We start from the raw sequence: 18,550 nt of genomic DNA, 5'->3' as shown, positions 1-18,550 counted from the left end.
ATGTGGTGGTGGTTGTTGTTATTGTGGTTGTGGTTGTGGTGGTGGAGCATGTTCATGTTGTATAAGGGTCAATGACGTGACGCCTACTTTTTCTGTCCAACTGAATTTTTTACCTTAAAAAAAACATCAAAATACATAAAAAGATAACATGTATGTCTAATACCTTCCCCATATACATACCCACTCTAACTTCTCCAAACATTTTAGTTATTGGTAATTTTTCAGCTATCTGAAGTGTCAAAACATCATCTGGGGCGACCGTCCAGCCTTGACTTATATTTGGACAACCGGTTTAAAATCACTTAAAATCAATTTAAATATATCCCTCGCACTATTTGGCATAATTTCAAACATGTTTTACATTTATTGACAAAACTATGAAGTATTTGCACATATATTTCCATCATAATATACAAACGAATGTTGTCCGAATATGTTCATTTTATGAAATATCATCTCGGGCGACCATCAAGAAAACACAATTGTGGGACTTTTATTTTGAAACCACCTCAAGGACAGATGTTGCATCCGCCAGCCACATGTGAGGGACCCAGAGAAACAACTGGCAGGTTAGTAAGTCTCTCATATTTGCAAATAAATCTATTTTTTAACTGCTGTCATGTACTTGCCACTTTTGGATATCATGTGGGACGACCCCCCCAAAACTGTGAATAATCCGTTTTATCTGCAAATCTATATTTTGATGATAAATTTGATAGTGACATGTGGTAAGAAGTAGCTAGTTTGGTTTCTGTAGCTAACTGTTAGCCTGTAATATTTGACTGAACTTGAAAACATCATCTGGGGTGACCTAGTATCATGTGGGGCGACCACTGCTGAGTGTCTTACATGATAGATATACGTCCTGTATTTGTAGTTTCTGTATATTTATATTTTATTAATGATTTATATACATACAGTTCTTTGTTTTAGCATAACTCTTTGTATACTTTAACACATATTTGTCTAAATTTCAGTCATTTTCCATTCCTATTTAGGAATTAACCTTTCTTTTTGATTATTGTGCAATCTTATGAAAGAAATGTAAAAATTGTATAGCATGACATTCCATTTAGGTAATTGTAGATGTATTAGTTATGTTTAACTAGTTTAACCTATTTTCTAGATGGCACCACAAACAAGCAAACAGAAGACTGCTCGATAGGCAGCGGGTCAACGCAGACCCTGCAGCAAGAGCCGACTATCTTGCCAGGAAAAAAGAAAGGTAAAAAACTATAGGTAACACATGCAGTAGGCTATATCTTTCTCTGGTGTATTTGAAACTGTCATGTTAGTTGGATTAGGAATTACCTTTTCTGTAATATCTTGAACTTAAGTTTGTATGTAATTTAGGCCACCAGAATGCTTCTCGCGTCTCGAAGCTGACTTGCCAAGACTGGGTAAAGTTCAGAAATGCCTGGGGGCTCATTTATAAAAATGTACTTGAACGTCATCTTTAACTTGCACGTAAGCACATTTTTCTAAATGGACGTAAGCATTATTTATAAAACGGGCTGTGCTTGTTTAAAATTGCGTACGTCTGTTGTACGTACTTCCGTCTATAAATAACAAATATGAATGAATTAATGAATGGTCTTTATTGTCATTGATATAGTACAGGTACCAAACAACGAAATTTGGGAGGGGGGGCTCCCCTGGTGCTAGGAAAGAAAAAAACTAAAAAACAAGAAGGGAAAGGAGCTGGTTTACATAAATAAAGGCTATGTACACTATCCACTATACTATACTGTACAAATAAAACACTGTGCTGTACTCTATGCTATGCTCTACCTATTCTAACATTTCCTATTCTCTGCAACCTTATGTACCCTAGGGTTGTCATATTGCACATAGTGTTATTGCACATTCATTTAAAGTGTCGCAGTTTGCAGGCTTGAAATGTACACATTTGTGCCTCAGCACTACACCTGATTTCAATCCAGCAGCTGCCATCAATCCGTCCAGACTGTCCAGGGCCCAGATATATACTTGTATATATATAATAATAATAATATATATATATTATATATATACCAAATATACTTGAAATTGAACGCAGGTGAATGAGCTTTGTATTTACGCCCTGTGATAGAGGCTCAATTATAGCGGCTGAATTAAGCCAAGTGCTATAAATAGGCTTGATTGAGGTGTTGAGCAGCACCTTTGACGAGTTCACACGATGGTAGACAAACAAAAGAAGAGAAACTTTACTGAGGAGGAGATCGACTGTCTTATCAGAAATAGACGCGTGGTCCAGGGTTTCCGTTAGAAAAAATTGCCGCCGGACATCGTGTCCGGGAAGATTTCGATTTACCGGACAAACGTGATATATTCCGGTCATCATATTAAAATATTTAAATATTAGATTAATATAATAATAATATTTAGATTTTTAAAATAATCTAATATAGCTGTTTGTCGCGGTGATTACTGTTGTGTAGCGGCCTATATATGCCATTTAATGTCTATTTCTCATCCGATACGATTAGATGCGAGCTATATAATATATAATAATATAACATGATTCGCATGCGCGCTATGCCATTATGTCCAGCGCTGAACGGGCGCCTCACTGGGAACTGAACAGACAGCATCGATCAATGAACAGACTCCACATTACGTTAACTGAAGTTTGTTAAATTGTTTGGGATTAATGTGAGTTTTCTATTTTCTCTTTCCAGTTTTACCCTTTTTTTTATCAATAAAACAACGTCATTTCTATAACCAGGTCTCGCTGGTTGGGAAGGCATTTCGTTTAGCTGCCTGTCAAATCATACTTAATCGGACTCGGGAGTATGTCAATGAGGAGAACATAACTGTTTATTGAGAAACAATAGGCAGGCTGGGATACGTATATAAAGAAATACCACAATGTCTAGATGTATAACATTTTATTGAACAGTGCAAGCATGTAGGCTTCTGGCGTGACATCGTACCCCTAACGTTCTTAGGGCTTGTTTGAAAAGCTTAGACTGAAAGTTAGTGCCCTGGTCAGATTGTATAACAAGAGGAAGACCGAATGTGGAAAAAAACGTTGTTAAAGCTTTCACCACTGAGCTGGCTGATATGTTACGCAACGGAACAGCTTCGGGAAAACGAGTAGCAGCGCACATAATAGTAAGCAAATACTGACTTCCACTTTTAGTCCTAGGCAAAGGTCCAACACAATCAATTATTACACGTTCAAATGGCTCCCCTATAGCAGGAATGGGATGCAATGGTGCGGGTGGAATGGATTGATTAGGCTTACCCGCCATCTGACAAGTATGGCAACAGCGGCAGTGCTTGGCAACATCCGCCTTCAGTCCGGGCCAAAAGAAATGTTTCAATATCAGCTGATAAGTTTTAGTTATACCTAAATGTCCTGACCACTGGCTCTCATGTGCTACAGATAACACCTGTTGTCTATAACCCACAGGCACAACCACTTGTTTTACAGTATTCCACTCACAACCATTTGCATTAGGAGGAGACCATTTACGCATTAATATCCCATCCTTAAGGAAATAAACTACGTTGCCCCCTATTTCAGATTCCTCACTAGCTGCATGTAAAAAACATTTGTTTAATGACTGATCAGCTACTTGAGCGACACGCAATCGCTCGCCGGTTACAGGCAGAGATAGGCTGTCAGCGGATGGTATGGTAGGACTCGGGGAGGATGGTAACTCTACCACTTTCTCCCTGGGAGAAGCTGAAACAATCGGGTTCTCATCCCTTTCAGAAAAGGCTTGCATAATCACACTATCACAGAGAGAAACATCGCTATCCTCCTCTCTGCCTCGACTCGATTGTGCACGAGTTATAGCGCACACCGGAAACAACCGCTGTTTCGCATAGGCAGCCTACACATTAGGAGTCATCATCATGCCGGTGTCAAATCATATCATAATAAAATAAATACATAGCCTATATATTCGTCTTTTTTAAAATAGAAGGAATCAGAATGTGAACTTTAGCGAATTGTATTCAAATTGTGCTTAGAGGGAATTATTTTCACCGGACATTTATGTCCGACGAGTTTTCAATTTGTCGGACTTCAACAACTTTTACCGGACAGAGTCCGGGAATTACCGGTTAACGGAAACCCTGGCGTGGTCGCAAACGCACGCCCCCGAATTCCCCCGATCACATCAGGCAGGATGCGGCTGAAGGAGGGCTGGGATATACCCGACTGCCTTTATCACGCCTCAATTTAGAATGATTACACCATACAATAGCCTAATGGCATATAAAGGAAGACTGAAATACAATCATAAACATCAGTTCCCTTTAAATCTTGAATTAAACTCATTTTCTCGGCTGATAACAACATTGTTAATTTTATTACGAGCCACTTTCACTTCGCATGAATTACAGTTAAGTAGGCATTAACGTGTTCGAGTGCGGCTCACATGCCTGTAATAACTTTGCATAACTAGTAGGTAATGTGCGTATGTCAAGTCAAGACCTGACTTAGAGCTACGATCGTTTCCACTGTCAAATTGACTCACGTTGAAATGTTATGATTCACTATTTTGACATGGTTTTCTACGTACGCCAAGGGTAAGATCACATTTTATCCATATTCTATAAATGAGGCCCCTGGTGTTAAAGAAATGCCTGCAGTTTACCATGAGTCTGGTCACAATGATTACATGGTCAGTGGTCACAATGCAATGAGTAAGGAAAATGAAATGGCAATAAAATGGGGAAATAAAGGAACGAAAAGAAAATGGAAGTGACAAATGAGAATGAAATGACAATAGCAAAGACAATGAAATTACAGTAACAATGAAATGGAAATAGCCTAGTTTGTTAAATGCTGATGTTCCTAAACATCGTTTTAATGTAACAAATGATCCACTGCTCCAACCAGCCTGTGTTGTAGGTCATATATGGGGAACTGATACAACTGTGTTGTAGTTGTTTAGCGTTGATTTCATCCATGCAACTATGTTGGTGTTTATTGTTTATTGACTCTATAGAACAGTGTTGGTGTTTCATTTTTATTCCATACATACAACTGTTTACTTTTTATTGACTGAAATTGTTAATCCCTGTTCAATGTGACTACCAGGGTCCACAAAAGTGATGCTACTTAACCCTCCTTCTCTCTCTCATAGATTGACAAAACCAAAGATGAGATGACAAGGACATGAAAATGGACATTTGTGAAATGTTTGTTCTTGAAGAAGTTCCTGAAGCATGTAATGTCCATTGCACTTTAACTTTTTAAATGTTTAATGTTTTTAACATTTGTGATATTTGAATGTTCCTGACGAAGCTTGTAACATACCATGCGTTTCACTTTTAAAACTTTTTAGTTCTGTGATATTTGAATGAATTGAAGAATATTTTTGACTTGACCACTTGAAAAGATTGTAATAAAAACTTTGTTCAGTTTTCTTTCGTCTGAACTGTATTGTGTACATTTCAAATAGACTTTTAACTGCCTGCAGTTTTCTCATCATTTGGGGCGACCATCTGTCATGTGGGGTAACCAACGATTGGCAATAACTGTACTAAATTCAAAATAGAATATCCATCAGTCTTTCTTAAACTGTTTATTTAGTTACTGATACTTGTTAAAATATTAGTAATGTTGAGGAAATATATTAATTTTTAGATAAATTACGGTCGCCCCAAATGACTTTTTGTAAGGCTGTGTCCTATTAATTCAACTTTAAAAACACTAAAATCTCTTAATTTTGAGTTTTTGCATAAATGTGTATGTACACTACATTCCAAATGTTTGAACAATGGCCAAATATATCCTTATTTTTAGTATTTAAAAATTGGCCTGTTCAAAAGTCTTATCCGTCAATGACCCATAAACAATAATATGCCTAAAGCCAACCAGGAAGTTAGTCACGAGGGGCCGTGACCAGTTCTAAACCGGTGTCTCTGTCACAGAGTAGTTAGCCCCAGGATATAAAATACAATACCTTATTGTTTAACAGGTTATCCATAGCAACAACTTTTTTTGTTTTATTACTGTTATTAAATCATTCAACAAACTGCAGATTCGAATGAACAGGACTGAAAGACCGATTCCACAATCACACACTACTAGAATGAAATGAAAGACACATAGCCTACCAGCCGACTAGAAGACTAGACAATCACACGTGCACTACTGTACGTCTGTGTCGTTTCTTGACTTAAAATAGATCAAGATAGAGTAAAAGGTCTGAGTTCTAAGACTGTTTATTAAACAAAGTTACAATTACAGATTACAGCACTTCTCTCTGATGGTGGGACACGAAGACAGTTGGTGTGAGAGAGAGAGAGAGAGAGAGAGAGAGAGAGAGAGACAGAGACAGAGAGAGAGAGAGTTGGTGTGAGAGAGAGAGAGAGAGTTGGTGTGAGAGAGAGTTGGTGTGAGAGAGAGAGAGAGAGAGTTGGTGTGAGAGAGAGAGAGAGTTGGTGTGAGAGAGAGAGAGAGAGTTGGTGTGAGAGAGAGAGAGAGAGTTGGTGTGAGAGAGAGAGACAGAGAGAGAGAGAGTTGGTGTGAGAGAGAGAGAGAGAGTTGGTGAGAGAGAGAGAGAGAGTTGGTGTGAGAGAGAGAGAGAGAGAGTTGGTGTGTGAGAGAGAGAGAGAGAGTTGGTGTGAGAGAGAGAGAGAGAGTTGGAGAGAGAGAGAGAGAGTTGGTGTGTGAGAGAGAGAGAGAGTTGGTGTGAGAGAGAGAGAGAGAGAGAGTTGGTGAGAGAGAGAGAGAGACAGAGAGAGAGACAGAGAGAGAGAGAGACACAGAGAGAGAGAGTTGGTGAGAGAGAGAGTTGGTGAGAGAGAGAGAGAGACAGAGAGAGAGAGAGTTGGTGAGAGAGAGAGAGAGAGTTGGTGTGAGAGAGAGAGAGTTGGTGAGAGAGAGAGAGAGAGAGAGTTGGTGAGAGAGAGAGAGAGAGAGAGTTGGTGTGAGAGAGAGAGAGAGTTGGTGAGAGAGAGAGAGAGTTGGTGTGAGAGAGAGAGAGAGAGTTGATGTGAGAGAGAGAGAGAGAGAGTTGGTGAGAGAGAGAGAGAGTTGGTGTGAGAGAGAGAGAGAGAGAGAGAGAGTTGGTGTGAGAGAGACAGAGAGAGAGAGAGAGAGAGAGTTGGTGTGAGAGAGAGAGAGAGAGAGTTGGTGTGAGAGAGACAGAGAGAGAGAGAGAGAGAGAGAGAGAGTTGGTGTGAGAGAGAGAGAGAGAGAGAGAGAGAGTTGGTGTGAGAGAGAGAGAGAGAGTTGGTGAGAGAGAGAGAGAGAGAGAGAGAGAGAGAGTTGGTGTGAGAGAGAGAGAGAGAGAGAGAGTTGGTGTGAGAGAGAGAGAGAGAGTTGGTGAGAGAGAGAGAGTTGGTGAGAGAGAGAGAGAGAGTTGGTGAGAGAGAGAGAGAGACAGAGAGAGAGAGAGAGAGTTGGTGTGAGAGAGAGAGAGAGAGTTGGTGAGAGAGAGAGAGAGTTGGTGTGAGAGAGAGAGAGAGAGAGAGACAGAGAGAGAGAGAGAGAGAGTTGGTGTGTGAGAGAGAGAGAGAGAGAGAGAGAGTTGGTGTGAGAGAGAGAGAGAGTTGGTGTGAGAGAGAGAGAGAGTTGGTGAGAGAGAGAGAGAGAGAGAGAGTTGGTGTGAGAGAGAGAGAGAGAGTTGGTGTGTGAGAGAGAGAGAGAGAGAGAGAGAGTTGGTGTGAGAGAGAGAGAGAGAGAGAGAGAGTTGGTGTGAGAGAGAGAGAGAGAGTTGGTGTGAGAGAGAGAGAGAGAGAGAGAGAGTTGGTGTGAGAGAGAGAGAGAGAGAGAGAGAGTTGGTGTGAGAGAGAGAGAGAGAGAGAGAGTTGGTGTGAGAGAGAGAGAGAGAGAGAGTTGGTGTGAGAGAGAGAGAGAGAGTTGATGTGAGAGAGAGAGAGAGAGAGAGAGAGAGTTGGTGAGAGAGAGAGAGAGTTGGTGTGAGAGAGAGAGAGAGAGAGAGGAGTTGGTGTGAGAGAGACAGAGAGAGAGAGAGAGAGAGAGTTGGTGTGAGAGAGAGAGAGAGTTGGTGTGAGAGAGACAGAGAGAGAGAGAGAGAGAGAGAGAGAGAGAGTTGGTGTGAGAGAGAGAGAGAGAGAGAGTTGGTGTGAGAGAGAGAGAGAGAGTTGGTGAGAGAGAGAGAGAGAGAGTTGGTGTGAGAGAGAGAGTTGGTGTGAGAGAGAGAGAGAGAGTGGTGAGAGAGAGAGAGTTGGTGAGAGAGAGAGAGAGAGTTGGTGAGAGAGAGAGAGAGACAGAGAGAGAGAGAGAGAGTTGGTGTGAGAGAGAGAGAGAGAGTTGGTGAGAGAGAGAGAGAGAGTTGGTGTGAGAGAGAGAGAGAGAGAGAGACAGAGAGAGAGAGAGTTGGTGTGTGAGAGAGAGAGAGAGAGAGTTGGTGTGAGAGAGAGAGAGAGTGGTGTGAGAGAGAGAGAGAGAGTTGGTGAGAGAGAGAGAGAGAGAGAGAGTTGGTGTGAGAGAGAGAGAGAGAGAGTTGGTGTGTGAGAGAGAGAGAGAGAGAGAGAGTTGGTGTGAGAGAGAGAGAGAGAGAGAGTTGGTGTGAGAGAGAGAGAGAGAGAGAGTTGGTGTGAGAGAGAGAGAGAGAGAGTTGGTGTGAGAGAGAGAGAGAGAGAGTTGGTGTGAGAGAGAGAGAGAGAGAGTTGGTGTGAGAGAGAGAGAGAGAGAGAGTGTGTGTGAGAGAGAGAGAGAGAGAGAGTTGGTGTGAGAGAGAGAGAGTTGGTGTGAGAGAGAGAGAGAGAGAGAGAGTTGGTGAGAGAGAGAGAGAGTTGGTGTGAGAGAGAGAGAGAGAGTTGGTGTGAGAGAGAGAGAGTTGGTGAGAGAGAGAGAGAGTTGGTGTGAGAGAGAGAGAGAGAGTTGGTGAGAGAGAGAGAGAGAGTTGGTGTGAGAGGAGAGAGAGTTGGTGTGAGAGAGAGAGAGAGAGAGAGAGAGAGTTGGTGTGAGTGTGAGAGAGAGTTGGTGAGAGAGAGAGAGAGAGAGAGAGTTGGTGTGAGAGAGAGAGAGAGAGAGAGAGTTGGGGTGAGAGAGAGAGAGAGAGTTGGTGTGAGAGAGAGAGAGAGTTGGTGTGAGAGAGAGAGAGAGTTCACCTATTTGTATTTGTATACAATGATATGCTAATACAAGTTTACGACAAGGTATCTATAATAGGCCTATCACATTCAAGAAAAGGGGTTACTGCCACTTCAGGTTAAAGGTCAGGGGGGCAGCCACAGGAAGCCATCTTGAAATGAACACGTGGGGACAATGAGACTTTAGGACAAAGGAATGCTAAGTCATAAGACCCCCCTTTACTAAAGGTGTCACCCCCATAGGTGTGAATCAGTGGCGGCTGGTGCTAAACATTTTGGGTGGGGCACAGGTTATGGGGGCATGCTCCACGGGGAAGAATATCAACTTTAAAATCTGGATTTACAGTCGATTTTAGCATGAGAATATACTGTATATATTACTGTCCAGACAGTTGTCTTGTTTAGCCATTCAACTAGGCATTATTTATTCAAATGGAGAAAGACATGGAACACAATGCAATTGTGATAATAAATGTGTTCTTTGTTACTTCTTTAATTAAATTAAAGTGTACCTTTCTATTATCATACAATATTTCCTTGAACATGTAAACTCTATAATCATACAGTTGTCTTTCTATTAGTTGTCTCTGTCATACTGAACTGTTTGTTATCACCTCAGTTCTGTCTCTATTGCTCTCCTCTCCTGTTGTCGTTTCCGGGTCCGAAGTTGGCTGAGGCGCTGTCTTCGAAATGCCGCAATACCCTGACAATATGGGGACAACGTGAAAGTGCTGTGTCCCTTGTTGTATGAATAGATCAGAGTCTAAAAAACGATTGAACTGTCATTCTACCGCTGTAGTACACTGGTACTCTGGTGCGGAGAATTTCTGGTTTGGAGCCGGAAATTGCAAAACGTCACGTTTGACGTCAGACTTAACAACCGGATATTCAGGGAATTTCAGGGCATTTTTTAATTTGTACTACCCCTAGTGGTAGTGGCCCTAGGCTGCAGCCTACGTAAGCCTATAATCTGCGCATGCTCGGGGCGCAATTTTTGAGAAATAGGAGACAGCCAATTGGAGCGCTGCTACAGCTCACGTGTAAGCCAAAAGTATTTGCAGTGCCATAGACTTGCATTCGGCCGGCGCCCTGACTCCTCCCCTATGTATTTTAACAGTGGATTGTACACACACACAGATAAAATGTTTATTGTATTGGAGGATATTTAATGAATGCTGATAGGCGCCGACAGAATATCAGCCGCATTTTGTGAATAAACAATGTTTATTTAAAAAAAACTTTTACAAGTCGCAACTAGGAAGTGAAGGTGGGGGCGGCGCCCTCTATTGGCCAGCCGCCACTGGTGTGAATGTGTGTGCAGAAGACCAATTCTACAGGTCTATACTATACAGTTTATGTGTGTGTGTGTGTGTGTGCGTGCGTGTGTGTCAAAATATACCACATCTGTACTATTGGACTTTTGCTAAGTGGAGTCTATCCGCTCAACGTTTCCCATTAGACCACAACACCAAAGCTACCTGTGAGCAGGAAGAACAACAGACGGCGCAGGCGCCAGACCAGACTAGATGATCGTGGAGTGAAGATATTATCAAAGCGAACGCGCCTGTCGATCACCCGTACGCTTTGATAATATCTTCACTGCTAGGCTAAGCTAGCTGGGCTAGGTGACCGCTATGCTGTGGTGGAGGCTAAGCTAAGCTAGCTGGGCTAGGTGACCGCTATGCTGTGGTGGACGCTAGGCTAAGCTAGCTGTGCTGTGGTGGACACTAGGCTAAGCTAGCTGGGCTGTGGTGGACACTAGGCTAAGCTAGCTGGGCTGTGGTGGACACTAGGCTAAGCTAGCTGGGCTGTGGTGGACGCTAGGGTAAGCTAGCTCGCTGGAGGTGTCAGGTCTGCTGTGTGTGTGTGTCTGTGTCTGTGTGTGTGTGTGTGTGTGTGTGTGTGTGCGGTCAGGCGTATGGAGGCCCGCGAGGCACGGAGAGAGGCCCGGGATGAGGGGCATGGAGACACACACACACACACACACACACACACACCCTCTGACCCTCTATCGTTGAGGGGCTTTGAGAGAGAGAGAGATAGATAGACGCACACACACACACACACACACACAATCTCCCTATTTGTGGTTCTTGACCCATTAATAATGTTGATATAGCAGTTATATCAGGACGGGTTCTGGAGGTTCTAGGTGCAGTGCAGAGACAGAGAGACAGACAGGGAGACAGAGACAGAGAGAGAGACAGAGAGAGACAGAGAGAGAGAGAGACAGAGAGAGAGAGAGAGAGAGAGAGAGAGACAGAGAGAGAGACAGAGAGAGAGAGAGACAGAGAGAGAGACAGAGAGAGAGAGAGACAGAGAGAGAGAGAGAGAGAGAGAGAGAGAGAGAGAGACAGAGAGAGAGACAGAGAGAGAGAGAGACAGAGAGAGAGACAGAGAGAGAGACAGAGAGAGAGAGAGAGAGAGAGAGAGAGACAGAGGAGACAGAGAGACAGACAGGGAGACAGAGAGATAGAGAGATAGAGAGACAGAGGAGACAGAGAAACAGAGAGACAGAGAGAGAGAGAGAGACAGAGAGAGAGAGAGAGACAGAGAGAGACAGAGAGAGAGAGACAGAGAGACAGAGGAGACAGAGAGAGAGTGAGACAGAGACACAGACAGAGAGAGACAGAGAGAGAGAGAGAGAGAGACAGAGAGACAGTGAGACTGAGAGACAGGGTGGTAACAGCCTATAGAATGAGGCTGGTGGAGGTAGAAGTCGGAGGACGAGCTGGAACAGGACCGACCTCCGATTTCTACCTCCACCAGCCTCATTCTATAGGGTTAGGCTGTTACCACCCTGTCTCTCAGTCTCTCTGCCACCCTGTCTGCCAGTGTTCCATTGACCCAGTGACCAGGAGCCGTGTGTGTGTGTGTGTGTGTGTGTGTGTGTGTGTGGAACGGTGCTGTCATGCCAGATTAAGTCCGCCTGGCCAGATAGTGTCGTTAATGCCGTTGCTCTGCACTTATCTGATCTTCCTGCACTTGAACAGCATTACGGTTGACGCAGACTCACTAGCCAGCTGTAGCGTTTATGTGGGGGGGGTGGGGGGGCTCTGTCCTGGGGGGTGTGGGGGGGCTCTGTCCTGGGTGGGGGGGCTCTGTCCTGGGGGGTGTGGGGGGGCTCTGTCCTGGGTGGGGGGGGTGGGGGGGCTCTGTCCTGGGTGGGGGGGCTCTGTCCTGGGTGGGGGGGGGGGGCTCTGTCCTGGGTGGGGGGGGGGGGCTCTGTCCTGGGATGGGGAGGGAGGGGGGGGGTCACCGGTGAGTCTGAGGACCCAGTATTCTGGGTGAGGGGGGGGGGGTTGTCTGGGGGGGGGGGGGGTCCAGCTGAATTATTGATGTCTGAATGGGGTATGGTTGGTCCCGGGGGCGGGGGATGTATCTGTGTATCTGGCTGTCTCTCGTTGTGTGTGTGTGTGTGTGTGTGTGTCTGTGTGTGTGTGTGTGTGTGTGTGTGTGTGTGTCTGTGTGTGTGTGTGTGTGTGTGTTAGGGCTGCACGATTAATCGATTTTAAATCGAAATCGCGATTTGAAATGATGCGATTAGCGATTTTTTTTTTTTTGCCATTTAGCAGACGCTTTTAATCCAAAGCGATTTACAATTACGAATTACAGGGACATTCCCCCTGGAGTAACTGAGGGCTAAGTGCCTTACTCAAGGGCACACTAGTAGTGGTGTGGTTTCAGGCGGGATTTGAACTCACAACCTTCCGATCACAAGTCCAACTCACTATCCACTAGACCACCACTACCCGTATGGGATACGTCATACAGCGCGTCGGATTCAACGTCAATGAACGTCAACGTCAATGAACGTCAATGTCAATGAACGTCAATGTCAATGAACGCACACGCACAACAACAACATCGCACGTGAAACGCCCACGTTTCGGTAGCTAGCAACATTCATGGTGGATAAATGACTTCAGCAGAGCCAGAAGCAACGATTTAGTCTCGAAGAAAAACAGCACTTCTGTTGTAAGTATTTCGGGTTTAGGACGACAGATGTGCAACAAAAGCAGGTTTTGGGCACGACCTGTCGTGGAACAGTCGCTACATCCAGACGCAACGCCACAAACCTGTATCAGCACTTGAAAAAGTACCACGGGCAGCTCTATGACGGAGAGTTAAGTGAAAGTCCCGTAGCCCAGTCTAACGTTAAGCAAACTAGAGTTTTAGAGTCGTTTGCGGCTGTTACCCCGTATGAAAAGGGCTCACGAAGGCACCGTGAAATAACCAATTCCATCACGCATTACCTCGCTAAAGACATGGTGTCTATTAACACTGTGAGCAACGAAGAGTTTAAAAAACTAATCCAAACGCTGGATAAAAGATAATGTGATTCCATCCCGCACGTACGGAGCTGAAACATGTGGAGTACTATGCAACAACAACCGATCTGCGGTCGAGCCGTGCACTTACATAGGCCTACATTACGACGAGTTGAAGAGCTTTATCTATTTCAATGTTTACAGAAAGGACCTATTCTTTTTTACTGGACATTTTTATTATCACTTTATTTAACTTGATTGCAGTATGTGCAATATTTAGATGCTGCTCCTGAGCCATAATTAAATAACCTTGTTTGTAGAAAGGTCCTATTTTATTTTCATATTGGAATTGTTAAAAAAAAAAAGACACTTGAGAGAAACAAAATGGCAGCTGTTTAAAAAAAACATACATAAATATGTTGTTCCAATTCATATCTTTTAAGTTCTCATCCTTGCATTAGAACAGTTTGATGGCATAAGAGCAGTTAACAGTTTGATGGTATCATGTGGTAATGCTCTCTGAAATTAGCCCATGATAGACAGATTCATCCAATCACCTGCCAAGTATTTTTTGAAAGTACCTGCCCTTTTCCAAACAGCTTCCAATTAAGCTTTCCTAGATGGTTGTGTGAAACAAACCACCTGAGTCAGGTTAGTAATGCTCCATCACATGTTTTAATCTGAAGCTTGATTTTAAAGCAACCCAACTTTAAAGCAACCCAATGTAAGTTTAGTTCTTTCACTCGTAGCTCGGGCTGTGGGGGTGCTAGAGGAGGGAGCCTCTAAGTCCCCTGAAGACGTACAAACAAACTGCACGTTGATACGACCTAGCCGGAGATATGGCCACACTTTACAAAAACTTCCATTTTTTAATTTATTTTAATTTATTTTTTATATTTAAAAAAATTATAATCGCAAATTAAATCGCAATCGCAATATCTGTCCAAATAATCGCAATTCGATTTTTTCCCCAAATCGTGCAGCCCTAGTGTGTGTGTGTCTGTCCTGAGTCTGACCATGTGTGTGTGTGTGTGTGTGTGCGTGTGTGTGTGTGTGTGTGTGTGTGTGTGTGTGTGTGTGTGTGTGCGTGCGTGTGTGTCTGTCCTGAGTCAGACCGTGTGTGTGTGTGTGGGTGTGTGTGCGTGTGCGTGTGTGTGTGTGTGTGTGTGCGTGCGTGTGTGTGTCTGTCCTGAGTCTGACCGTGTGTGTGCGTGTGTGTGTGTGCGTGCGTGTGTCTGTCCTGAGTCTGACCATGTGTGTGTGTGTGTGTGTGTGTGTGTGTGTCCCAGGTCACAAGCAGCAGGCGGTGCAGTGGTACCAGAGGGGCGTCGCCGAGCTGGAGAGAGGCATCGCCATGGAGACGGCAGGGAGCGGTGGGTGGACCATCCTGTGTGTGTGTGTGTGTGTGTGTGTTCACCTTTTCACTACTCAAGTCCTACTTTGCTGACTCCTCCCCCCTGAGTCACTGTCCAGGTATGACTCCTCCCCCCTGAGTCACTGTGCAGGTATGACTCCTCCCCCCTGAGTCACTGTGCAGGTATGACTCCTCCCCCCTGAGTCACTGTGCAGGTATGACTCCTCCCCCCTGAGTCACTGTGCAGGTATGACTCCTCCCCGCCCTCCTGCGAGTCCTGAACGATCTGCTCTTAGCCGCCGACTCTGGTAGTCCCGCCATTCTGGTGCTCCTAGATCTCTCAGCCGCCTTCCATACAGTGGATCATGTGATCCTGCTGTCACGTCTAGAACAGCATGTGGGCATCACTGGTGTCGCCTTAAGCTGGTTCAGGTCCTGCCTGTCCGGCCGTAGTTTCTCCGTTCAGCTAGGAGAATGTTTCTCCTCTGAGGCCCCTCTCACCTGTGGGGTTCCTCAAGGTTCGATACTGGGCCCCCTTCTATTTCTCCTTTATATGCTGCTGCTAGACTCTATACATGCTGCTAGACTCTATACATGCTGCCCCTAGGCCCTATACATGCTGCTAGACTCTATACATGCTGCTAGACTCTATACATGCTGCTAGACTCTATACATGCTGCTAGACTCTATACATGCTGCTAGACTCTATACATGCTGCTAGGCTCTATACATGCTGCCCCTACAGGGCTCTACGCTAACCTTTTTCACTAGGAGCACAAACATTTTAGGGGCACACAAAGAAATTTAGGAGCACAGTGAAACATTTTATTATAACACATTTTTATTAGTGATTTTGCAATTTTTGCACCAAAATCACACATTGGCCCATGCCTACAGCCCTACTAGATGCAGAGGATATCAGTTGTCCATATGCTTTTGTATGTTGGCCGTCTGGCACGCTTAGAGGTCAGCCAGCGGTCCACGGCAGGAGTGGGATCGAAGTCCTCGACAGAAGGCCCCTCCAGGCTGATCCTCATCAGGTCTTCGGTGGTGGAGACTCCAAGGCTGCTTCTTGTTGAATTCTCCCTTTTCAGATGCGGGTTTCCTGATAGGAACGTCGACTTGCCAGCCTGTTTCTGCCCTCTACAATATTTGCAGAACATGACGTTGTCTTTAAACTCTAGCCATGGGAAGATTTCCAGCCACTTCGGATTAAATCTATATGTTTTCCCTCCGCCGGCTGCAATGGACGCTGGGGTGTCATCTTCGCTAGTAACGTTAGGCCTACTAACGTTGTTCTCAGCCTCACTGTCGCTACTAGCCGTCTCATCCCCATCTCTCTCGTTAGTTGAACCAGCTTGCGAATTACTTGGGCCCTCACCGGATTCCTCTTTTTCTTTGTTTCTTTGACTCGCAAAATACAAATGAATGGGCTTCATTTTCTTCATTTTGAGTCAAACTTTCGATAGCGCAGCCGTGTTCTTCTCAGGGAAAGTTCACACCACACGTTATCACAGAGAGCTGTACTGTGGTTGGCGGAATCGGATTGTGGCTTGTTATTGAATATAATTGGTATATTGAATGTACAATATATATATTGTAGTGTAGTGACCGCTCGTTAGCGAGCAAAGTATTCAGAATTCACGGCGTGTGTTGACTCAATCACCCAGGCTGCTTAGCGGGTGATATGACGGGATATAAGTGGAGAGAGATACGCATGCAGAGAGTGAGAATAAAGCGCACATGATTGTTTTTCTACCGGCAAAGCGACTACATCGTCCAGTTATTGCCGTCAATAGTGGGCTGAAATCTTTCACTCGTGAATTATTTTCCCGGTTCGCGCAGATTTATTTTTAGAATAAAAAAATAAAAAATAAAAAATAAAATCTGTACTCGCACAGTGTGCTCGTGAATTTATTTCTCTAGTCGCACAGATGTATTTTTAGTCGCAATTGCGAGTGAAATGGTCGCACTGTCGAGCCCTGCCCTATATGCTATGTTATTTGTATTGCAACTTGTTTTTAGTGTTTTTGATCTATTTTATAAAAATGTTTATCTGTATTTCATCTCTTTTATCTTGTTTTTCTCTTGTACCAGTGTTTTATCTTTTTATCTGTTAAGCACTGTGGGCGGCTGTTTGTCGTTGTAAATTTGTGCAAATAAACCTTACTTACTCATTTATCCTCCTCTCCTCTCCTCTCCTCTCCTCTCTTCTTTCCTCCTCTCCTCCCCTCCTCTCCTCAGGTGAGAGGTATGAGTGTGACAAGCGTCTGCAGGCTAAGATGACCACCAACCTGATTATGGCTAAGGATCGCCTTGACCTCCTAGGTGTGTGTGTGTGTGTGTGTGTGTGTGTGTGTGTGTGGCGCATGCCAACGTAGCGTGCATGGTCCGTACATTCGGAATGTTGCTTGTGTCGCATCCTCTGATTGGCTACAGTGTGTGCATGGTGAATATGCTACGAGCATGGTGATTGGACAGTTCAACAAGCAATCCAGCAGTCCATCGCAGACACACACTGTACACACCAGTGACGTGCGGTGAGGTCAAGGGTCACACACAGACACACACACACACACACACACACACATGAACCACATAGAGGTAGCTTCAATTGGCAGGTTGCACAATGGTGTTGGCGACCGTATGTTTCAGGACATAAAACGCTAGCCTAGAGCCCTACCCATGAGCCTCTCTGCCCTGCCCTACCCATGATCCTCTCTGCCCTGCCCTACCCATGATCCTCTCTGCCCTGCCCTACCCATGAGCCTCTCTGCCCTGCCCTACCCATGAGCCTCTCTGCCCTGCCCTACCCATGAGCCTCTCTGCCCTGCCCTACCCATCAGCCTCGTGGTTTTGTGTGGCATGATAACGTGGCCCCGCCCACCCCCCCCCCTCTACCCCACGTCCAATCAGAGCATGGAACAGAACCACTTCCTGTTGGGTTTGTTGCTTTGCTCTATGAGTTCATATGATTGGATGTGCTTTATCGTTGCTTTCTTTGATTGGAGAGATTCCCGCCACTCAATATTGTTTTGTTTCTCTGTTGTTTTTGTTGTGGTTGTTGTTGTTGTTGTTGTTGTGGTTGTTGTTGTTGTTGTTGTTGTGTTGTTGTGGTTGATGTTGTTGTTGTTGTTGTTGTTGTTGTTGTGTGTAGCTAGGCTGCAGTCAGGGCCTCAGAGGGAGGCGTACCCAGACGGCTCTAACGGACTCCTCCGCTCAGGTGGGTTCCGCTGGGAGGCGCCGTCACCACGGGAACACGCGGAGGCCGCTAACTAGCGAATGTTGCTAACACCGTTACCATGCAACACAGGGTTTAGCCTTAACCCTTAGATTAGATTAAACTTTATTGTCATTGCAGAGTACAAGTACGAGTGCGTCTAACCAGAAGTGCCAATAGTGATATAAAACATGTGTGTGTGCGTGTGTGTGTGCGTGTGTGTGTGTGTGTGTGTGTGTGTGTGTGTGCGCGCGCGCTCTCGTGTGTGTGTGTGCGTGTCATACCTGTCAACATTGGGATTTGAAAATAAGGGATATTTTCCCAAAAATAAGGGAAAATAAAGGATATCCCCCCTGCACACCCCCGGGTCATCCTCTCCTCCCCCCCACCATCCACAAACCATACCCCTTACATTTAGACTGTACACACAGTCAATCCTAACATCACCACTAGACAACCATAGGATACCTCTTACATTTAGACAAAGCTATACACTGTCAATCAACCACCTGCTTCAGTGCAACAAGAATTAAGTAGTTCCTACATTAAGTAAGTGACTACAGGTGGTCAGAATCAGATACCTGGTTGAAAGTAAAATACTTTGAACATCCCTGCATGAAAACACAAAAGGGCATCTAAATTCAGCACATTTATGTATACATTACTTGACACCAT

At 44.6% G+C, this 18,550-nt stretch overlaps 1 protein-coding gene across 1 annotated transcript in view; it reads left to right on the top strand.

Moving 5' to 3' along the window:
• The window catches only part of LOC308172235 (spastin-like), a gene marked incomplete at both ends in the record, with an annotated part of 32,632 nt that overhangs the window by 407 nt on the left and 13,675 nt on the right, over positions 1-18,550 (top strand). The window contains 3 exons of the mRNA XM_080547141.1: positions 14,591-14,674; positions 16,900-16,983; positions 17,813-17,878. Coding sequence (XP_080403267.1) covers positions 14,591-14,674; positions 16,900-16,983; positions 17,813-17,878 — 234 coding nt within the window. The remainder of the gene's footprint in view (positions 1-14,590; positions 14,675-16,899; positions 16,984-17,812; positions 17,879-18,550) is intronic.

The sequence above is a fragment of the Nansenia antarctica genome (genome assembly GCF_963989245.1).
Source record: "Nansenia antarctica genome assembly, chromosome: 16".
Taxonomy (NCBI): domain Eukaryota; kingdom Metazoa; phylum Chordata; class Actinopteri; order Argentiniformes; family Microstomatidae; genus Nansenia; species Nansenia antarctica.
The sequence above is the reverse complement of the archived record's forward strand: the minus strand, read 5'-3'. Positions and strand labels throughout refer to the sequence as shown.